At 53.8% G+C, this 20,030-nt stretch overlaps 1 protein-coding gene across 1 annotated transcript in view; it reads left to right on the top strand.

Annotated features, from left to right (window-relative positions):
• MYO18B (myosin XVIIIB) overlaps nt 1-20,030 on the top strand; it is a gene marked incomplete at its 5' end in the record, with an annotated part of 230,771 nt that overhangs the window by 185,864 nt on the left and 24,877 nt on the right. The window contains one exon of the mRNA XM_036277288.1: nt 14,263-14,393. Coding sequence (XP_036133181.1) covers nt 14,263-14,393 — 131 coding nt within the window. The remainder of the gene's footprint in view (nt 1-14,262; nt 14,394-20,030) is intronic.

Genomic DNA, 20,030 nt, shown 5'->3' with positions numbered 1-20,030 from the left:
CCCAGTTCTCTTCCAGGCTGCCCCCGGGGTGGAGTTGGCCAGGCCTTTGCCACTTCATTTCCTTTTCTATGCATAGGTGGTTTTTCTCCCCATATCAGTGCCATGGGGAGGGGGCTGGGTTTTGGGGCAACCAAGCATAGTACCTGCTGGGTGCAGTCTCCCTTGGGCCCTCAGATCCTCTAGATTAAAACCCCATGTGTGGCTTTGGCCACCCTAGTCTGGGGATGTCAAGGACACAAACATTGCCATCTACCCTCTGTATTTTATTACTTTTTTCACAAGGTACCACGGACCTGCATCTTTAAAAAGAATGAATCTACCAGCACAACTCCTTTATGTGTGCTAATCAACGTTCATGCCTTTCCTTCCTCCAATACAACAGCACTTTCTAATGATCACTACACCTACTCAACATTTAGATCCACAGAATCTTAGAATTTGGAATGGCCGCATTTTAGAACTGGGATGGAGAAGACCTTAGAATCTTCCAGCCAGAAAATCTTAGGACTTACAGCTTCTTGAATCATTAGACATGCATCACATTAAAATCTTCCTAGGTTGCACCATGCAAATTTGCCATGTGCATAGTTCAAAAGTGCTGGACTGTGGTTGACTTCCTGTGGTGCCACCTAATAGAAGTGTGGATATTGACCTGCATGCATTCCTAGAATCGTTAGCTGCTAGTGCTACAGAATTTTAGAACCGTAGGGTTTTAGAACAGAGGTCAATCAACAGCAACAACAGCTACTATTACTACTTCTTCCTCTTCCCCTTCTCCTTCTTCTCCTTCTTCTTCTTCCTCCTCCCTCGCCTCCGCCTCCTCCTCCTTCTTTGCCAAGGGACAGATAGTGTATACCACTCTCTCCCCCAGGACAGCATCTGCTCTCTAGAGGGGTTCTTAGGGGAAGAAAGAGCCCCTGGGGGCTGTTGTTGACATGCTCCCGGGCCCTGGGAAAGAGCCGGAGAGCTTGTCCTTGAACTGAGGGAGAAGCGAGGGAGGCCATTGGCATCAGAACCAGGCTTCGGAGAGCCGGCAGCCCGGTGAGCTCAGCCCCTCCGTCAGAAGCAGGAGACGATGCCAGTGCCCGGGAGGTCAGGATTGATAGACCCGGCAGGCGCCAGCGGGCCCCAGCTGCGCGTAGGATTTGATGAGGCTCTTCATCTGAGAGGCACGCACCCCCGGCCGTAACCTTGACATGTGGAGGGAAGAGAGAGAGCACACCGCTTAGCAGTTGTTTTTCTTCCCTGCTGAGTCAATAAATGAATAAATGGACCATGAGTGGCCAAGTGGCTGATATAATTTTAGACTCCATCAAAAGGAAGATCACAAAAGTGTGTGGAGGGAGCTCCCACGTCTTTATGTCCCGCCGCGGGGAGCCCGGGCTTCCGATCGTGATGGGCTGAACGGCACCGGAAAGGCGGCCGGGCGGCCTGGGACCGCGTCCACTGCCTGTCTGCTGCCCGCACGCGCCGCGCAGAGTGCAGTCCGTGCACACTGCTTCAACCTGCACTTTGAACCTTAGGAGGTGATGGTGTTTTGCTCTGCTTTACACATTGTAAGAGGGGAAGGGACTGGCCCAAGGCTAGGACAGGTTGGCAGCAGGACATGTCATTAGTGTGTCCCTCCCAAACCCGAGCTTTCCCGAGCGTGGCGTGCCCACACCCCCCGGGAGGTCGTCAAAGTCAGATTCCGAGTAAGGTTCGGGACGGGGCTTGGGAGGCCGCATTCCCAACCAGCAGCCAGGAGAGGCTAATGTGCTGGGCCGGGGGCCCCATGTGGAGTACCTGGCCCCATACCCGCTTGCTCCTTATTCCAGGTCCCCCGAAGCCGTGGGGAGGGGCGCTTTGTGTTTTTCAGGTGAAGTCGCATAGCAGGGGTGGTTACGTCGGTCCAGAGTGCGTTATCTGGCCCCGACATCAGCACCGCTGAGGTTGGGAAGCCTTATTCTCAGCTCAGTGTTGTTTAGTCCGAAACATAAAAACCTACCCGAGCCTCTCTCTGGAGGCCACGCGGTGCCCTTGAATTAGAGGAGTTCGGGTGCATTTGAAACCCTCCCACTAAAAAGTGGCATGAATAGCCCGGCAGGTGTGGCTCAGTGGTTGGGTGTGGTTCGATTCCGGGTCAGGGCACATGCCCGGGTTGTGGGCCTGATCCCCGGCAGGGGGCATGCAGGAGGCGGCCAATCGATGTTCTCTCTCATCGATGTTTCTATCTCTCCCCCCTCCCCCTTCCTCTCTCTCTAACATCAACAAAGAAAACAATTTTTTTAAGCAGTGGCGTGAGCAGATGAGTCCTGACTACCCAAAAGCCCATCTCCCAGCCAGTGGCTGGAGCGTCCCACGGCTCTGAGAGTGGCCAGGGGGTTCGTGCCTGTGCCCCCCTCACCTCCGCAGCTGGAAGCCAGGCAGGTCGGGGAAGCGTCGTCTCTGTCTCTGTCATTATCACGCCTGGCCGCGCTCTGTCCATCTGCGTCTGCTGGTGTTCATGTCACATGCACTGTTTTCTCTGACGGCAGCTCCCACCCGGCCCGGCGGCACGGACTCTGCACTCAGCGTGGGCACGGCCGGGAGCTGGCATCGGCTGCCAGGCCCAGTAGCTGTGGTCCGTGCCCTCCGGATCCATGCTTGGGGGGACATGGCGAATAATACCAGACTACTGATGAGGGTTCATGGATGGAGAGATTGTTTCTCCCTGTTCACCTGAGTTTGTTCGGAACGGTTCTTTGGCCTGTTGAGGACCCCTGCTGGGGCCGCGGTCAGACGGGGCGATCGGATTTGCCTGGAAAGAGAGGCGGCCTCGCGCGGGAAGGAGCAGCACGGTGAGTCATGACCTCGCTGCTCTCTGCTACCCGGTGACGAAGCACGCGAATGCGTCTGAGCCTGGGGATCTTCGGTATGGAACCAGGAAGGGGACGGGTGACTACTGTGGAGCTGGGGACAGACTCCGGATGTGGTTACTGGTGCCTGGGGAGCTGGAGTGGATGCGGGACCTGTTTCGGGTCCTGAGTCTGGTGCAGGCCTCCGCCCCCCCCCCCCCCCCCGCCCCGTGCTCTCTCCCTGGCTGGGCCTGGCTGGCGTAGCTGTGGGGATGCCATCCTTTTAGTCGCTGCTGGTCTGAATGGCCACTCAAGGAGCGTCTTCCGACCCTGTACTTATAGGCGGAGTTTGCAGTCCCCGGCCAAGCTCTCCTGGGATGCCCTGGACACGTGCTCCACGTGCTAACAGGGATGAGGCCTCACCTGACCCGGGGGCTGGCACGTTGGCAGTGATGACTTTATCCGATTCGTGGGCATGTTCCTGTGAATTTCAACATTGCAGTGAGGCAGTGGGACAGTGTGTGAGCATGTGTTGGTGGAGAGGAGACAGAAGGATTTGGAGACTATGCTTGGGGTATTCAGTTTTGTGGCCAGTGGGGTGCAGGGTTGAGTGCACTGGAAACCTCAGTGAGTGGTGTGAGGACCAGGGGACATGGGGTGAGGGTAACAAAGTATCAAAAACGAGGAGACTTTCCCTGGCCGGCTTGGCTCAGTGGTTACAGCGTCAGCCCACAGATCACAGGGTCATGGGTTCGATTCCCAGTCAAGGGCACGTACCTGGGTTGCAGGTGTGATCCCTGGCCCCGATTGAGGTCATGCAGGAGGCAACCAATCCATGTGTCTCTCTCACATCGATCTTTCTCTTTCTCTCTGCCTCCCTCTGTCCCTTCCACTGTATCTAAAAATTAATGAAAAAATATCCTTGGGCGAGGATTAACAACAACAAAAAACAAACAAAAAAAGAGGACACCCTGTGAACTTGCCACGTTTCCCAAACTGTCCCACAGTGGTTCTGAGAACAGGAAAGAGGGCTGATGTTTGTTGAGCAACTTCTATATTTTAGGCAGTGTATCACACACCTTCCACCCGCAAATCCTCAACTTGTCCCGCAGACAGGGATGCTGTCATCATTCCCACCTTACAGAGGACACTGAGGCTGAGCAGGGGGACGGCTTGCCCGCGTCATTCTCTGCGTGGTGGAGCTGGGCTGCAAGCCTGTGTCTGCATGATGAACTGAAGCCCATAGTGGTGAGACGTGCTGTGTACCCCCCTCCCCCCCATCATGAATTTAGAGCTACGAGAGCTTGAATCTGGAATGTGGCTCGTGGGATGACTTCTAAGTTCCAGGCAGGGCACGAGGCATTTGGGATATAAACTGAGCACAACCCTACTCCTAAGAGACTCAATATAGCAGGAAATTAGAGACTCGAAAATAATTATAATCAAAGGGGTATGTGCGGACCCCAGTGGCTTGTACAAATGCTAGCGGCTCAGAGATGAAAACAGCGAATTCCCCCCAGGGGAGCCAGAGAGGACATCATGGAGGAAGTGATTATGAAATGGGTCTTGAAGGATGAGTAGGAGTTCGATTGTCAGAGCAGGGAAGAATCGGTAGGTGCAAAGGCACAGAGGCAGGAAAGAACAGCTGTGAAGTCTATGGGAATTACTGGTGTGTGGGGTGCAGAGTGTGAGCAGGGAAGAAGAAGAACCTTGCGGGGTGGGTGGGAGGGAGATCGGAAAGGGCTCAGTAGGCTAAGCCACACTGTGAGAAATGAGGAGGCACTGGAACCTCCTGAGCAGGAGAGGACAGGGTCAGATGAAAGAGATGTCCCCTGGCCTGCTCTATGGGGTATGGCAGTGGGAGGGGGCTGGATGGAACCGAGGAAGTTTAAGATGCAAGAACCGTTAGGAGATGACGGTGAAGACTAAGTTTATGATCATGAACAGAGAGCGAGATGCAAGACATCAATGCATTGTGTTGATGAGATACTTGAGGCCCAGAGGAGGGACCAGAGGTACGTCATACACTGTTGCCACACTAACTCTGGATGTAAAGCCCAGTGGCCATTTGAGAAGTTTCCGAGTCCGTGTTCCCTATTTCTGCCGTCACATGGGCTAGTGGGCTGAGAAGATACACGAGCTTCATTTCCATTTAAATTGAAATAAGACGTGTCAAAGGTGGCTCCATAATTGCTGCCCGGAACAGTGGCCCCGGGATGCGGGAAGTGTGGTGTTGGTGTGCGTGCGACTGATAACGTGTGCATTCGAGAATTCTGTTGATATCACTATGCTTCTGTCAGGAAAATCGGGTGGCCGAGATATGTCATATTGGAGTTTGAGCAGAAACATAAAATGACTTTTTTTTTTTTTTCAGGAAGCGGTTTGGGTGGGTGACTCCAGGCGGTCAGGAGCAGGGTGTTTGGAGTTCACCCCCGGTCGGTGTGTCTGGCTTCAGCTGGTGTTTGTGAGGGCCCTGTGGGTGTCCCCCTTAAGAGGGTTGGACTCCAGGGACCGTCCTGTGTCCCTTTCTGAAGATGCCTCATCACAAGTCACAGGCTGGGGTGGGGCTGGGACAGGTATGAATTCGGGACAGATAGAGCTGTAAGGACCTGTCGAGAGATTTCATTTTGTTTTGCTTTGTTTTGTTTTATTTGTAAACCTCGTGGCTTAAAGACTCACAGCACAGTCAAAGCCTGACCCCCCCACCCCCGTGCCCATCCCACTGGCCCAAGGGACCCTCAGCCACACCCCCTCGTGCCTGCTGAGGAGTCTTTGCCCTCCACCACTCCCCACCCAACGGGAAACTTGGGACCCCCAGAAGTCAGGTACAGAACCCCCTCCTCACCATTGGAGCCCCAGTCTGTGGCACCCCTATTAGCAGTCTGTGACCCCTATTAGCAAAAATATCTTATCCAGAATATATGAACCTGGGAACAGGGAGCGGAGAGTACTTTCTCATGGAGAGAAGACCTGGGGAGGAAGGGCTCAGGTTCTGGTTCAGCCCCTGCCTCCCAGCGGCCTGGCAACCTTGGCCACGTGGCTTCTCGCCCTGAGCCTCAGCCTGGGCTTCTGGTGCCTGGTGTGCTCTGCACAGGTGTGTGTGTCATGTCTGACTGTGCAAATGCACACACCTTAGGCTTTCTGCTGGCCAAACCTTTATCACCTAGATTTTATTTATTTTATTATTTTTTCATCCTTACCCGAGGATATTTTTTCCATTTCTCTTTAGATAGAGTGGAAAGGAGGCAGGGGGATGGGGGAGAGAGAGAAACATCGATGTGAGAGAGACACATCGACTGGTTGCCTCCTGCCAGGGACGAACCGCAGAGGAGGTCCGCGCCCTTGGCCGGAATCGAACCCGTGACTCTTCGGTCCATGGGTCGACGCTCTAACCGCTGAGCCAAACTGGCCAGGGCTATCACCTAGATTTTAAACAGCCCCAATTGCCTAAAATGTTAGCCTTGCGGAACGCTTTAAAGGCCCCCCAGGCAATAGCTCGGGGCATTTAACAATCATCAGAAGAAATGAAGGGCAAAGCCCGCAAGCCGGTGCCTGGAATCCTGGCGGGGCCGGCTGGCGGGGCGGGGTGGGCTCCAAGCTGCCCTGCTTGTTGGCCGACTTCATTCTGTCTTTAATATGAAGCCATCACCTGTGTGTCTGTTATACACGTATGCAGAAATAAACACAGGACGCAACTACAGCAACACAGTCATTAAGTGGAGATAGGGTCGTTAAGGCTGGTGTCCCCGTGTCATGGGCTTAAGGGTGAACTTTTGCCACTTTCTTCATTTTCTAACTTCTCTACAGTGCCCCCTATTAGAACCAGGAAACAGAAGTCCAGTTATGCGTCGCGCAACGACGTTTCTGTCAACCGTGGACGGCGGCCGCCTATGGCTGTAACGGAGCTGACACATTCCTAGCACCTACCTTCGTCGTAGCCTAGTGACGTCGTAGCTGTCCTGATGTCATAACGCGACACGTCGCTCACGTGTGTGTGGTGATGCTGCCGCCGGCACGCGGCTGCCCTGCCGGCCCTGGAAAAGTGCAGCCCACGCGACCGCGTACGGTACGTGGTACTTGCTAATGACAATGACGACCGTTCACGGTGCTCTCTGTCATTGAGACGCTGGCTGTGCAACAGCCTGCCGCGTCGTGCCGGCGGCAGCTCACACAGCTTGTGGTTACAGCATCCCTGATCGCATCCTTGCTCCTGTGCTCCACTGAGCCCCGTGTTGTTTCGTGCGGTAACACACTGCACAGGCTTGCAGCCCAGGAGCAGGGGCTGTGCCCCCCGGCCGGGTGTGCCGCGGGCTGAACCGTCGGGGACCGGGGAAGTGCCCCGTGTGCTGTGTGCGCAAAGGCACTCACCGCAGAACACGTGACTGGACTGGTGCCAGAAAGAAAACAGATCGCATGGTGTCCCAGCAGTGTGTTAGGGTTGTGATCACAAAGCACCGTGAACCGAGAGGCTTGGAAAAGCAGCAATGGACTGTGTCCCTGTCCTGGAGGCCGGAAGTGTGCAGTCGCGGTGTGGGCAGGGCCAGGCTCGGAAGGCTCTAGAAAGGCTACTCCCTGCCTCTCTCCCAGCTCCGGGGCTTTGCTGGCATCTCTGATGTTCCTTGTAGACATATTGCTCCAATCCCCGTCCATACCTGGCCTCTCCCCAGTGTCTTCACTTCATCTTTCCCCCGGCATCTGCCTCTGTCTCCAAATTTCCTCCTTCCAATAACGACACCAGTCACATTGGATCAGGGCTCCCTCTGATGACCCCGTTCTAACTGGAGCACCTGTGTAAGGTCGCTGTCTCCAAATACAGTTACATTCTGAGGGACTGGGGTTAGCATCTGACATATCTGTTTTGATTGGAGCAGGGAGACACAGTTACACAATTTAGCCCATAAACAGATGCCCTCCTAGAAATGGGAAGTTCTGGTAGGTTCCGCCAGTGACAGTCAGTGATGGACAGCTGGAAGACAGGAGAGAGGCCAGAGTGCCCCCCACCTCATCTCACACTGTCCCCAGAGGGATCCCTGGCAGCAGCTGAACCATGAGGGACTCCCCTCCTCCACCGGCAGCCCTGCTGAGGTCCACCTGCCACTGGGTGGCCCAACGTCTCGGCTTTTCCTTCCCGCCAGAGCTTGGCAGTGCCTTCCTGCTGTTGATACTCTATTTTCCTTCTCATCTTTCCCATCACCTGGCTAACTAATTCCCTGTACTAAATTCCTTTGGTTTGATGATCTAGAGTGATTTCGAATGTCCTGATGGATACAGGCCCCTTCAGGGCATTCTATTAAATCCTTCTGGCTTCCACAAAAAAGCATCAGATTCTTTAGATTTCATTTTCTTAAAAAAAAAAAAAAAATGAAGCTGTCCTCACTGTATATAATATCTGCAGGCTTCATACTTTCGGAGTCTTTACTTAGGCAGAAGGAAATGGGACCGTTTGTCATGTGCCAAGTCCGTTCCACTATTAGGTAGACCAGATGTACGCAGTTTTACATTGTTTCGTTCGTTCCTGGCAAACACGTTCTGTCAGAGACCAATGCTGACATTTTAACAGATGAGGGACTGGGAATAAGAAAGGATTAGTCATGCTTCAGAATTCACGCAGGCACTTCAGGGCTCATCTTGTTCTGAAGCCCGTGCTTTTCCGGCGGCTTCCTGCTGTTAGTTTGCAGCTCCCCTTCCCCGCCCACCAGGGTCTCTCCCCAAGCGTCGTGGGCCCAGCTCCCTTGAGTGCCGTAGAGCACTCAGCAGTCACCTTGTATTTGTCTTCCCTGAGGATTCAGGAGGCATTTCCAAGAGGACTGAGACAGTGTGGCCGAGTTGGGAGTTCCCGTTGGTGCTGGTAGATGGAGCCCAGGGCAGCACTGGACTCGAGCCCCAGGTCGCCTGGATCTGCTGTGCAGTGATCGATTAGACATGCCTGCCACAGGTGAAGAATAGGGTGGGAGGAGTCAGTGTCGACTGACCCTTTGGAAATAGGCCGGCCTGAGCGTCCAGCTGCCTGTCACCGTCCAGCTGTGCATCTTTGGGGTCTTTGATGAGTGTCTCTGTCCCTATTACCACATCATCAAGATGGACCGAAAACAATGAACTTGCTACGTGAACACGAAGGAAAAAGAAAGGACCTCGGATAGTGGTGACCACCTTTTCCCCTGTTCCTCTGCCTGCTGCTGGCTGGGCTCTTTTTCAGTCTCGAGAATCAGATGCAGACTTTTCCGTTTTCTAATGGGCACCTTAACTCTTTCCTTTCCCCAAACGAGGCCAATTCCCCTGCTCAGGCTCACTTCATTGCTAATATGGCTTTGGAGCTCAAAACAGGGTATGATTCACAGGGCTTTTATCCCCGCCCCCCAGCCTCATTTCTCCCAGGCAGATGACCCTTGGACAATTTGAATGAAACCATGGCAGGGCCTCATAATCTTTCTTTCTGGGAAGACCCCACCCCACGTTGGCGACACAGGCGTCCTTGAATGAAGCAGGGACAACTAGAGGCAAAGGTGGAAAGAGCTGTGGGCTGGATTGCAGAGACCTGCGTCCAGTTCTAGATCATCGTGTCTTGGTCACATGTCCCTGGGCAAGACTTACCCTCTCTGAGACTTGGCCTGCTCATCTGTAGAATGGGGATAATAAGGCTACCGAGAGACTGCTCACTCCACCTAGTGAGCAGGTAGGTGGACCGGCAGACTGCTCCTTGTAGCGTCAGAGAAATTAAGTCTTATATTTTTTAGCTTTCTGACAGTAAAAGTAATTCATGTTCCTTGCAGAATATCTGAAGCATAAAAGGAAAATAAAAATCACCTGATAGCTCACCACACCGAGATAACTTCGCTATTACTTTGTTGTAATATTCTCCAGTTACCTTTTATGTTTATATAGTACTTGATTCTGAGGCCTCTTAAAAAGATTGCGTGAGATAAGGTATTTTAAATTTAGCTGAGTGCTTGCACGTGTGAGAAACAAATAAATATATTCATTTATTTATTAATTCAAGACAGGCATTAAATATGTCAGACTGGGAATATTTGTGTGTAGCAATATACACAGGTGCATACACATCATACACATGCATTTTTTATATATAGCATATATGTGTGTGTGTGTAATTTTTTTTTTTTTTTTGCACCAGGTTCTGTAACATGAAGTTTCTATTTGTATTTACAGCATCAGAAAAAAAAAAAATAACAAGATGAATTTTCATCGTGTTTGGGGGTTGTTTTGAGATCGTCTGATCTATGATATAAACTTGTGAAGTTAACTTTGGGAGATTTTGGGGGGAGCCCCGAAAGGTTAGAGGAGCCACCTCCAGAGGCTCAGCAACTGACAGCTGGCGCCCTGTGCATTTGCAGGGCCCTCTGAAGACTGAGCTGCCCTGGGAAGAGAAAACAGCCAGACAGAGGTCCAATGTTAGCCTCTAACTGAACATCACAAGAGGAGCTGATTCTAATTGCAGTGGCTAATCACGGCATGAACTGCTCCCCACCTGGGCAGCTCTGTGTGGCATGCTATGGGGGAGTAACTGGAGAGTTCAACATGTCAATGACTCCCTTGAGCGGTGCTGGGAGGGGGCAAGTACACATACTACATACTACTGCATTGATCTCTGCACACGTGGTGTATGTTACACATACGTTAGTGAGTGTGTAATACCTTACTCCTCCTCTCAGCACTTACAGTCCTGCAGTAACACCATTCATTTAATCTCAAAACATACATGGAGCACCTGCTATGTTCTGGACACCGGTGATACAGACATATGAGGTCCCTGCAAGAATACATGCTCCGTGGAAGTTAGGATTTGTCGCTATATCACCTATGCCTAGATCACAGGTGATACAGACAGTAGGCGCTGGCACAGAGTAGGTGTTCAATAAATGTTTATTAGATGAATGAATGAATCCCGACTTATGATGATTTAGCTTACTATTTTTTATTTTATTTTATTGTAGCATGAAAACATGCATTCGGTAGAAATTGTACTTGGAATTCCAAATTTTGATCTTTTTCTGGGCTGGAGATAGGCGGCATGCTGTAGGCTACGATGACGCTGGGCAGCCGCAGCTCCCAGTGAGCCACGCGATCACGGGGCGAACCGTGACACTCTGCAGTGTATGTGTTGCCAATGTTTTCGGGTATCATTCTCTTGTGTTTTTGTATCATATCATAAAAAAGGAACACCCATCCATACCTCTTGCTCCCGATGAGAAGAGAAGGCGATTACATCTGCACCTTGGTGAATGACGGGGTTACCCGTAACAGAGTGTTCTGGGCGCGCTGAACGTAGGCGGGCTAAGCCGCACCGGTCGGCGGGTTAGGGGTATTAAATGCACTTTTGACTTACAGTATTTCCAACTTATGATGGGTTTATCAGGACGCAGCCCCATCTGAAGTCAAGCATCTGTATATGAATATATAGTATATATTAGTGTGTTGTGTTTCTGTAACCGTGTATATATCACTATATTGGAACTATAGATGACTGTGGGCATGAGGTATATTTTTCAGTAGGTTTAGATCTATCTAAATAGTCCTTTCTAACATCCTCCCTCACTTCTCTGTGCTCCAAGTCTCCAAGGCGAGAGAGGGATGGAGGAGACCCAGCTCACACCTGGCTTGAAAACACGCCCTGACCCCGTCCTGAGCTTCCTTAGTCAGGTGTCATGGCAGGTGGAGGGAGCCTGATGCCCAGGCTGACGGGGCGCCTCCCTGTGCCCCCTTCTTCTGTGCACCCCGCCATGGCTCGAGCACTCTCTGGATGGGCCCTGTTGTGCCTGCTCCGGGGAAATTGAACCTGCCCCCATGTCGCCGAGTGACCTGGTCTCTGCAATCAGCAGACTCTGTGGTTTTCGAGTTGAAGCAGGAAAGGTTTGCTGATTGCTGATTACACAGACTCTAAGTTTCCCAAATCCATCTCCTTGGGGAGTCCCCGAGTCGAGCCCCCCGGCAGGCAGGAGATGCGGTTCAGAGGGCAGGGGGCATGGTGGGGGGTGCGAGGCAGCGCAGGCGCCCTGAACCCCGTCCTTGGCCCGCGTGCCCTCAGCTGGGCATGGTCTCCTTGCTCTCATCACCCTTCCCTGCCTAGCTAGCTCACCCTCTCCGCCGCCTTGCTTGCCACCCAGGTCTTTCCCCCCCACACAGGTGAGGTCATGCTACTTTGGCCCTGTTTTCTCACCTCTGAAATGAACGTCACCACATGTTCGAGGTGGCCCGACGGGGACTCTGGAGAGCAGCTCTGTGTCTTACAAAGACATGGCGCCTTGTCCTGGGAGAAGGGGGCCGACTCCCAGTGACCACAAGGTCCTGGTGCGCTGGGACGGAGCCGAGCTTGTGCACAAGCCCTGAGCGCTGCTGGGAGTTTGCTTCCAGCCGCTTCTCTAGGTGTCCCTAGGAGCCGGCATGCTGGTGTCTGGGGCCAGCACCCCTCAGCACCCCTCAGTGTGTCGTCATTTCCTCTGACAGTCCACTGGCCCCCTGCCCCGGGGTCCCCTCTCCCCTTGTCAGCACCGAGATGGGGTTCACAGCTGGTCCTTTCAATCAAGTGCTCAGAACTCCCAGCCCTTACACAGCACCCCGCCTCTCTCCCCGCCGCCCCTTCTCTCATCACTCAGCCTGGCTCGGGCTATCTCAGCACCTCTCTCCCCCTCCCCCCCCCCTCTGCACCCCCCGCCCCCGGTTGGAAAAGCACAGACTCACAATACGGTGAACAGACAAGCCGATCTCCAAGGAGAACTGAGTGTCCTTATAATGGAGAGCAGCCCGGTCCTCACTGACTTGTTTTGGGGTGTGCACACGGAGCCCCAGAAAGATCAGAGAGACTGGGAGATGGCAGAGCAGGGCTCCTAGCTGCTCGGAGTGCCTGCTGGCCTCTGTTTCCTCATCTGTAAATGAAAGGAAAATGCTCCCGGGCTCAGAGAGCGGCTGTGAGCTGCCCAGGGACAGCTGAGAATGACGTGCATCTGCCCCTAAGTCCTTATATTTTCACCTCTCCGCACCCTGCTCATTACATCTTCCTAAAACAACGGTCAAAAAATAAACTTGACCTAATTAGAAGAGCTTACCAGACAAATCCTGGCCGCAAACCCTCCTCATCCCCATCCACGAACATTCTCGGCTCCCCCAGTGTTCTTCTCGTCATTTGCATGGGTACCGCGGGCCTGCTGTCTCCCGGTTGCGTTCCGTTCGCGTAACACTGCATCACAGCGGCATCCGGGCTGCGCGTCCTTGTTGCCAGCGTTAATGCCTGCCTCTGGCCTCCGAGCGACACCCTGTGATCTCCCGAACCATCCTTCAGAGGGCCCAGGGGAAGGAGGTGGCGTTCAGCTTCGGTGTTATCCAGGAGCACGGCTCCGAGCATCCTCAGTTCAGAGCCCGGCTCTGCCTGTTCACTTCTTCCCTGTAGAATTAATTTCCAGGTGTAACTCTGGGTTTCTCACACTGGGCCCTGGTGACATTTCAGTGGGGTCATTCTCTGTGGGGGGGGGCTGTAACAACCCCCAAAGTGGTGACCACCAAAAATGTCCAGTCCCCTGGGGGGCAGCCACTCACCCTCAGTTGCCAGTCATTGTGCTGACGGGCAGGGGTGTGCAATGTCGTGCAAATGGAAGTCACAGGTTTTCCAGGGTCGGAGCAACATCCGATGCAGGTGGTGTCAGAAGGAAGGATAAACATAAGGAGAGAGTCGGGCACGCGCTCAGTTCCAGCGCTGCCATTAAGCTTCCTCTACTCCCGGCCTCAGTTTCTCATCTGTGAAATGAGAGCAGCAAGGGTGACCCATTTGCTAGGCTTGTGAGGAGTGAGTGAGGCCAGGAGCCGGAGACACTGAACAGGTGCTGGACGGAGTCTCTCAGTAAGGCCGGAGGCCTGGCCTGCTGCGGCGGGGTCCCGCTGGGCTCGCCCTCGCTGCCTTTCCTGCCTTGGAGAAGGGAACGTTCGAGAAGTCCAGGTGACAGTGTTGAGAGGGAACCGTTCTTGTCTGCCCTCCCCGCAACCTCTGGCTCCAGATCCATCCCTGGGGCACAGACTCGGTCTCTGGGACATCCTCTGTGACATTTTCAGGAAAGACTCACTGGTTCGTGTGTGTGCTCCTCTGTCCCAGGAGTGCTGTACCCACTGTGCACCGTGGTGGCCGCACGGTGGCACAGGTTCAAAGCACGTCTCCAGGGCCGACAGACAGCCTGGGCTCAGACCCCGGCCTAGGTGCGGGAGCCCTGTCTGTGGGCCATGCCCTGGAGGCCCTAGCCCATCCATTTGCTCTGTCAAATTCAGAGCTTGGCTCTGGGGGTTCGATAAGCCCATCCACAGAGAGAGGCCGTCAGGGGCGCCCACTGTGTGAATGGGCGCTCGATGGACACCAGGCCGAGCCCGGGGCTGTCCCGTCCCCAGAGCGCCCGTGGCTGGCTGGGACTCCTGTCCGAGGCCAGCTGGGCTGTCTCTCTGTCTGCAGGAGAAGTACGTGGAGGAGCTGGCAGCAGTGAGACAGACCCTCCAGACGGACTTGGAGACGTCCATCCGGAGGATCGCCGACCTGCAGGCAGCCTTGGAAGAGGTGGCGTCCAGCGACAGTGACACAGAGAGGTAACCCGCGGGCCCCCGGCGGGGCGGGCACAGCAGGTGGGCTGCACCCTGCGGAGGGAGCACTGTGGTCTTCGGTGGCCAGAGCTGCCGCTCAGGGGCCTGGGGCGGATCTGCTGGAGACCCCAGTGTGTTCGGGGTGGGAGGTATCTCACCGGCCCAGGTGGGGAGGACAGGATGCCCCCTTGCCCAGCTTGCCAAGCCTTTGGGGAGTGTCACAGTCTGCGGGAGTGGCTACCAAGGGATCCACTGTGTGATCTCGGGCAAGTTCCATGTCCAATCTGAGCCTAATTCCCTCATCTTTAAAGTGGACATGATGCTCCTGGACAGACCACATCAAATTTCCGAGATTGAACCACTTTTGATCTGCAGACTGGATATTTTGTATATTCAACCCACAACCTCCCTCCGAGGGTGGTTAGTGATTAGTGAGAGTTCAGTGAGTTAATAGATGAACGTCACTGAGGTGCTCATCTTCTACACGCCTGGGCGTGTAAGCGCTGTGCGTGTAGCGTGTAGCCACGTCTGTGCAGAGGAACAACAGAGTGTACAAAGGAACGACGGATTCAAGGGCGCGAGGTTAGATGGCTGGTGATCGCGCCACGGCTCAGATTCAATGGCAGGGCTTCTCGCCTTCCTCGGAAGACTGGCCGCTCTCACCGTTTCCGCTCACGTTTCAGGCTGCCACGGGCCACGAGTGGGCTCCTCAGCTGGAAGGAGCTGGAAGTGTCCTGGCTGGGCACACAGCTCCTGTGGAGGGCCCAACGCACCCTGCTCCCCAGCTGCCTCTGTGGCCTTGGCTCTGTGTGGCTTCTCGGGAAAGGACAGCTGCCCGTCGGACTCTCTGCCCCCACCCAGCCTCTGCAGCAGGGCCCGGGCAGCGGGGAGAGACATTCCCTTTGTGTTGCTCTGATAAGGAACAGGGTGCCTTGACCTGACTTTCAGATGGGGTCCCCTCCCAGCAGCAGCGGCCAGTCCTGCACACACCTGTGGAGCCTGCACCAGCACCCCGTGCCTCTTGGTCTCCTTCTCAGGCGTGGGGGAGGCTCATGCTGCGGCCAGAGCAATCGAAGTTTAGACCATGGAGTGCAGCCTTACCCATGAGGATCCTGACCTCAAGTTCGAGGTCACACAGCAGATTAGCATTAAACACTGAGTTAGAACCCAGGGCTGATCAGTTTCCTCCCCAGACCTTTGCTTGTCCCACTCCCTTTAGTGGGGTGAATGCGGGGCCAGCAGCTGCCGGAGGGAGTTGTGGGCATGAGACCAGCAGCGAGGGCAGCAGAGTTTCGAGTCCACTGCGGTTTAGCCCATGGGAAGAGCCCACCGTCTGTATTAGAGCTGACCCCAGCTCGTCAGGAAAAAAGACTGGAAGGGAACAAGCCAACACTAATCCCAGGACAGAAAGCATTGCGGGTGACCTAAGTTTTTGTTTTCTTCGAGCATATTTCTATTTTCTAAAATTTCTGCAATGAGCATGCACACAAGCACACACCCCAGCTATACCAGCGCCCCCTGTAGGAGGTTTTGCTCACGCAAGTGATGTACTTTGTACGGCTGATTGATGCAGGTCCGGGTGGAGCCATGAGACCTCCCCAGCTTTCCCACAATGCCGTTCGTGTCCTGCATCGTCCAGTGGCTCTCAGACCTCACGCTCTTACCTCGAAAGACAGGGCTCTGTCTAAACATTCTTCCGTTGCTGCAAAAACAGCTCCATGCAACTCGGAGCATTTCCACCGCTCCCTGCTAATTTGTACAGCTGCCAAATGGCCGGCGAAATGGCAAATTCCAATGTCGCAGCTGCTCCCAGCGCGTGATTACAGCGGAGGCTGTCCCGTCCGCCGCCCCCTCCTCCCGCTTTATTAGTGTCGTGACAGAACTAACGTCTGCAATTACAAACCCTTATTGCCGATGTTACCGCCTGGTGCTGGGCCAGCTTCTCTCTTCGCAGAACCGATAGCGCTTTCGCATTCATTATACGGGGACTCGGCGGCCCTGTCGCCAAGCGTTGGGGTTTTTTGCCAAGGAGCAGAACTTTGGAACCGTTTTCACGTGCATAACAAGAGATTCCCTTTCGAATAAACAATGGAAGTTACCAAGTTGACAAAATTGGGAAGGGGAGGAGAAGGGCCGTGCCAGGGGGAGTGGGACAGGCTGGGCAGCAGGCATGAGGGGAAGCAAGGGGCAGATTCCCACCTGGGGACTGAGGTCACAGAGACGCATGCCCGGCAAACCAGTCCTCTGGTGCTGAGTTGAGTGTATATTGTATCGTTTCCAATGTGTGTCCTTGTAGATTGGCTCAAATTAGGCTGCGGTGGGACTAGTTGAAATGCCTGGGCCCAATCGAAGATTGCAGCTGCCATCCGGGGCCTGATCCTGAGTTAGTTTATTGATGAATGGGCCCAGGCACTGGCCAGACTGGAAAGCCTCCTGCTCTGAGGTAGACAGACTGTAGAACTGCTCGCATCTCTTTATGCCCAAGTAAGAAAATGAGAGAGAAGCCCTCCTCCCTTTCCCTCCCCTCCCCTCCCCTCCCCTCCCCTCCCCTCCCCTCCCCTCCCCTCCCCTCCCCTCCCCTCCCCTCCCCTCCCCCCTCCCCTCCCCTCCCCCCTCCCCTCCCCTCCCCTCCCCCCCTCCCCTCTCCTCCTCTCTCCTCCCCTCTCCCTCCCTTCCACCACTTTCTCCTCCCTCTCGCCACCATTCGTCCTCTCTTGAAATGGCCCATAGGAGCGCACTGACTCCCCCGGTTCCTTGATATGCCCCAGAACCCCAGGCAGAATCAACTATATCATCAATGGGCCCACCATGAAATAGAAATATGGGTCTTTTTGTTCCAAATTCATTCAAAGTTGCCAGACAGTGTCCGCAGAACATGACACCCAGCACAGGCCCCTCCGGGCAAGGGCGGCGTGCCTGTGAGGCCGGCCCCAAGCCCACGTGGTTCTAAGAAGCGTTTCTTCATCCCCAGCAGGCCCTGGTCCAGCTCACTGCCCTGTGACAGGGACCTAAAATGTACAAGGAGCACAGACTTCGATAATGGTGTAGGGATGGGGAAGACGGGGGGAGAACCACCCACCAAGAAGTCTCAGCACATTTCGGAGAGTTGACATTGTACAAACCGTGTTCTCTGGTCACAGTGCAATGAGAATGGTTATCAACGATAGACAAGAGACATGGGCAGTGCCGGCTGTAGAACCGCTGTCTGGAGCAGAGCTCCCGGCTCCAGCCCCGGCGCCTGCCCAAGCCCTTCCCCATCCCGGCAGCTCCACGGGGCACGTCCCGCATCATTGTCTCGTTACCTGGGATAAGAGGTTTGGATGGGAGCCTGGGGGATTGGTCCGAGGCACTCCTCCAAACACAGCTCTCGATTAGAATTCAAACCCGCTCCAGGAGAGAGAGTGGTGCTTCATCGGGAGGTGAGGTTCTTTGAGAGACTTGTTCAAATTATAAAAAGTCACATTTCCCATGTTGGGAATTAGATCCGAATGTAACAGGCCTTCCAGGCTGGAAACGCAGCTACGTGCTCAGAAAGCCAGGTGGGCCATGCAGCAGCATCTAAATGCGTGCTCTCCTGCTCCGGAGTCCTGCACAGTAACTTAGACGGTGGCGTCAACCTTCTTAGATTAATGGAGAAATGCCTTAAGCTGTTACCCAGGTCCGGAGCACGCTCATTCGTCATGGAGGGAGGGATGCGTCATCTGACAGACAGCCCCATCTATCCTGGCCCAGCGTCTGCGGCTGCTCTATCTGTGTCTGCTTGGCTGGTGGTTTGGGGTGAGGTGGGGGGAGTGTGGAGAGGTCAATGGATGATCTCTGATTCCTGGGTCAGCTGAGTGTATCCATTCCAGCTGGTCCAATCTGAGATGGATGTTCTAGAAAGAGTCCTCTATTGCTCTGTCGAGTTCAGTTGTATATTTTCCAACATGTATCCTTTTCACTCGGCTGAAATTAGGCGGCAGTGGGACAGGTAGAAATATCTGGGTCTAACTAAAGATTGCAGCTGCCATTAAGAACATAATTCTGCACTCGCTTGTGTATGAGTGGACTCAGGCTCTGGCCAGACTACGAAGCCCCAGCTCCACAGTCGGGCAGGCTGGGCAGCTGCCTCTGTCTCTTGTCCTACAAATCTCTTACCTTCTGATTTGCTTTCTCCTTCTTGAGTAATTAGCGTGCCCTAGAACTGGAGAAAAGCTGAAAGGATTTCTCGATTATTCTAAAGAGGCCGATGCCACATTCCAGATTGAACACAGGACTCTGGTGTAGGGTGGTACTTGTGTCAATGATGCCAGAGGCCACTCGGCTTTCTGAGCATCTTTGTAGCTTGGAAGGCCTGGACACTCAGTTCCTGGGGTGCACAGGGCGGGAGCACTCCACCCTACTCGTCTTCTCGGGCATCACAGGAAACAAATGATGGTTCTGATAATAGACTCTCTTCCCTGGGAACTTTGTGCCAGGCTATGCAACCGACCTGTTCTGCATATATTGTTCTCACAACTCTTTGAGGTTGGAACCATTATCACCCCAAGTTTACAGTGATGAGCTGGAGCTTCGAGAAGTCAGGAACCTGGCCCCAGCTCACACGGTGAGTGATGGCGTTGCCATTTGACTTCCGGGCTGACTCCGTCACCCACACTTCTAATGACCGAGCGCTACTGTCCTGTCAAACACATCCCTTCTCCTCGCTTTCTCTTGTCAAGGTCTCTGTCTCTGTCAAGTAACTGGCCTGTCATTCTGGCGAGCTTTGGTCTGTCACTGTGATGTGGGTCCAGTTCATTCGCGTGTTATTTCCCAGGCAGTGAGTGTCTTCAGCCTGGAGTTGTCTGGCAAAGACTCACCCTGAAGGAATATAACAGAAGACATTTAATTAATTCAATTGCTCCTCAGCAATACCCTGCCCACAAGTGCCTGGCACAGTTATTCTTTAAAAGCCACATGCACCAAGGTGAGAGAGAGAACCACTGACCACACGTGTCCGGAGATGAGGGTTCCAGCCTTGGCTGCACTGCCAAGTGGATCAGGACCATGGACAGGTCGCCCAGTCTTCCTGGGCTGCAGCTTGCCCACTGTCATCTTCACCACCACCATCATCACAGTCATCATCATCAGTGGAGCAGAGATACAGTAGGGAACAGGCACACGTGGACCTGCTCATGGAACTTGCAGTTCAAAGACCCTTCCTTTATGTGGTGAAAGGATCCGTGGGTCTCAGTCTTCCTCCTTTAAGTAGAACCCTCGTTTATACACTACAGCAAACTTACAAAAAATTCTAGCTCAGGATGGACTGCAGCCATCCTAAGGGATGCGGTGTCCTGAAGCACTTCTTAACCCAACCCCTTCATTGAAATATATTCTGTTTTGTTGAGACATTCCCAAATGGCAGGTAGTGAGTGGCCCCAGCTGGTCACCACCCTTGATCAGGGTGGCACTTTATTGTCAGTGGACAAATAGAGTGCCTGGCAGGTCTTTATGTCCACCTCAGAGGTTCTGTGCAAATTCAGTGATATAGGCAGATGCAACCAGAGCACAGAGACTATGAAAATGTAGGATTATGCCCTGGCCAGTTTTCTCAGTGGTTAGAGCGTCGGCCCGCAGACCAAAGGATCACAGGTTCGATTCTGGTCAAGGGCACATACCTCGGTT

The sequence above is a fragment of the Molossus molossus genome, unplaced genomic scaffold (genome assembly GCF_014108415.1).
Source record: "Molossus molossus isolate mMolMol1 unplaced genomic scaffold, mMolMol1.p scaffold_m16_p_22, whole genome shotgun sequence".
In the NCBI taxonomy this organism is placed as follows: Eukaryota; Metazoa; Chordata; class Mammalia; order Chiroptera; family Molossidae; genus Molossus; species Molossus molossus.
This window is presented reverse-complemented; position numbering and strand designations above follow the sequence as displayed.